Source organism: Wasmannia auropunctata, unplaced genomic scaffold, assembly GCF_000956235.1.
Source record: "Wasmannia auropunctata unplaced genomic scaffold, wasmannia.A_1.0 LD282522.1, whole genome shotgun sequence".
NCBI classification, from domain to species: Eukaryota; Metazoa; Arthropoda; class Insecta; order Hymenoptera; family Formicidae; genus Wasmannia; species Wasmannia auropunctata.
In genome coordinates, this window is record NW_012080368.1 from 1716 (window position 1) to 3422 (window position 1707).

Below are 1707 nucleotides of genomic sequence, written 5' to 3' on the forward strand. Positions count from 1 at the left end.
CAGAATATTTTTATAATGGTCACATGTGCTGCAAAAGGATGTAGGAACTCAAATGCAACTGGATCAAAAATGTGTAACTTTCCAAGAGATCCACAGCGATTATGTATAATGGCTGGCAAATTGTGGATTGGAAAATAAAAAGTTTAATTATTATGCTGCATTATGCAAGGTGCGTTATGTTTTTTTTACTTTTGTATAATTTGAAAAATTATTTACTGAAATCAGTAACTGCGGATCAGAAATAGAATAATAAAAAAGCTAAGTTAATTACTTCTATTTTTCAGTTTCACTTTACAGCTGACATGTGGGAGAAACAACAATTTGATGGATGTAAAAAATTAAAATCGTCTGCGGTGCTAACAATATTTGGCGAGCTTGTGAAGCAGCAAGAACGTCAGGAAATCATTAATAGTAAGTAAAAAAAATCATTCACAAGAATTGTAGTAAAAGAGTGTTGTTAATATACATATAACATTATGTGCGGTAACGCATCTGTGATGTTGCGGTCAAGTTTTTACAATTTTGTTTACAAAAACTTCTTACGACCTTACTTACTTCTCCTTTAATTAAGACTAAAATTCCTAACAGAGTTGTATAAAATATTATTTCTTTCCAGCGCCAACAATATTTATCGAAATTGAAGAAGAAGTTATTATATCGATACTAATTGTATCAGCAAATAAAGAAGTGGAAATATTACAAAGCGAACCCGAAATTACGAGAAGTCCAGCAGCTAATGTTTCCGACAAGAAACAGACAATGCTCAACACACAAACTTGTAGCTTTGAAAATTATGGTCCAGATGCTACCAAGAACAAAATCTTACATGAAGAGACTCATATTGTAATGGGTGAAACTAAGGGTAAAACTGAACATGAGTCGACTACTTCAGGCAAACAAATTTGAAAAAAATGTCAGCACATGATTAAATAAACAATAAAATAAATTATAATTCATGGTTATTTAAAACATATACTAACAATAAATATAAGTTAACATGTCAAGTCGGACAAATTGCAATAAAGTATAATGTTACACAAATCGATTTAAACTATTTATTTTCATTTCAATATGTCTCTTTTGCGATATATATATTTCGAAAAGGGTATAGCGGGTTAAGAAGATGATTTCAGGCCCCACACGTAATCGTTCGTCATAGTAGACAAAATGTCCATCCAGATAAAAGAAAATTTTGTGCCAAGTTTCATTTTAAAAAACCCGCACAATTTCGAAATATCACAAGAGATGTGATTTTTTTTGATATTTTTTTTCTCCGCCAAATTTAAATTAATTTTTACAAAAAAAATTCATGATTACAAAGGCTATCCATATACATAAGTTTGAATTTTGTTGTTGTTCTGTGCTGAAAATTCTGTTTTTAAAAAAATCCAGAATATTTTAAATCGCATTTTCTCTAGATCTAAAAAATTGGCCACTTTTTAAAAAATTCAGTAGATAAGTCTTACGCCATATTATATTCGATATTTTTTTCAGATTTTTTATTTTGTGGAACGTGGCGAAAAAAAAAATAAAAATCGATTTTTTTCTTATTTTTCAGCCTTAAATGTATTTGGTTGACATATATTAAATTGTTCCTAAATATAATTACTTACCTCTGATCTTATATCCTGCAAACAATAGTACAAAACTTTAATGTTATAGAGTTCGCGTAGTTTAAACTGCGAGGTTTCAATTTTTTTTAGTCGG

At 29.4% G+C, this 1707-nt stretch overlaps 1 protein-coding gene across 1 annotated transcript; it reads left to right on the forward strand.

Moving 5' to 3' along the window:
• Window positions 1-12: 12 nt before the first annotated feature.
• Window positions 13-1041, forward strand: LOC105461617. Its single transcript, XM_011708117.1, has 3 exons — window positions 13-169; window positions 285-411; window positions 617-1041. The coding sequence occupies exons 2-3, from the start codon at window positions 303-305 to the stop codon at window positions 904-906; spliced, it is 399 nt and encodes a 132-aa protein (XP_011706419.1). The 5' UTR covers window positions 13-169; window positions 285-302; the 3' UTR covers window positions 907-1041.
• Window positions 1042-1707: the final 666 nt, after the last annotated feature.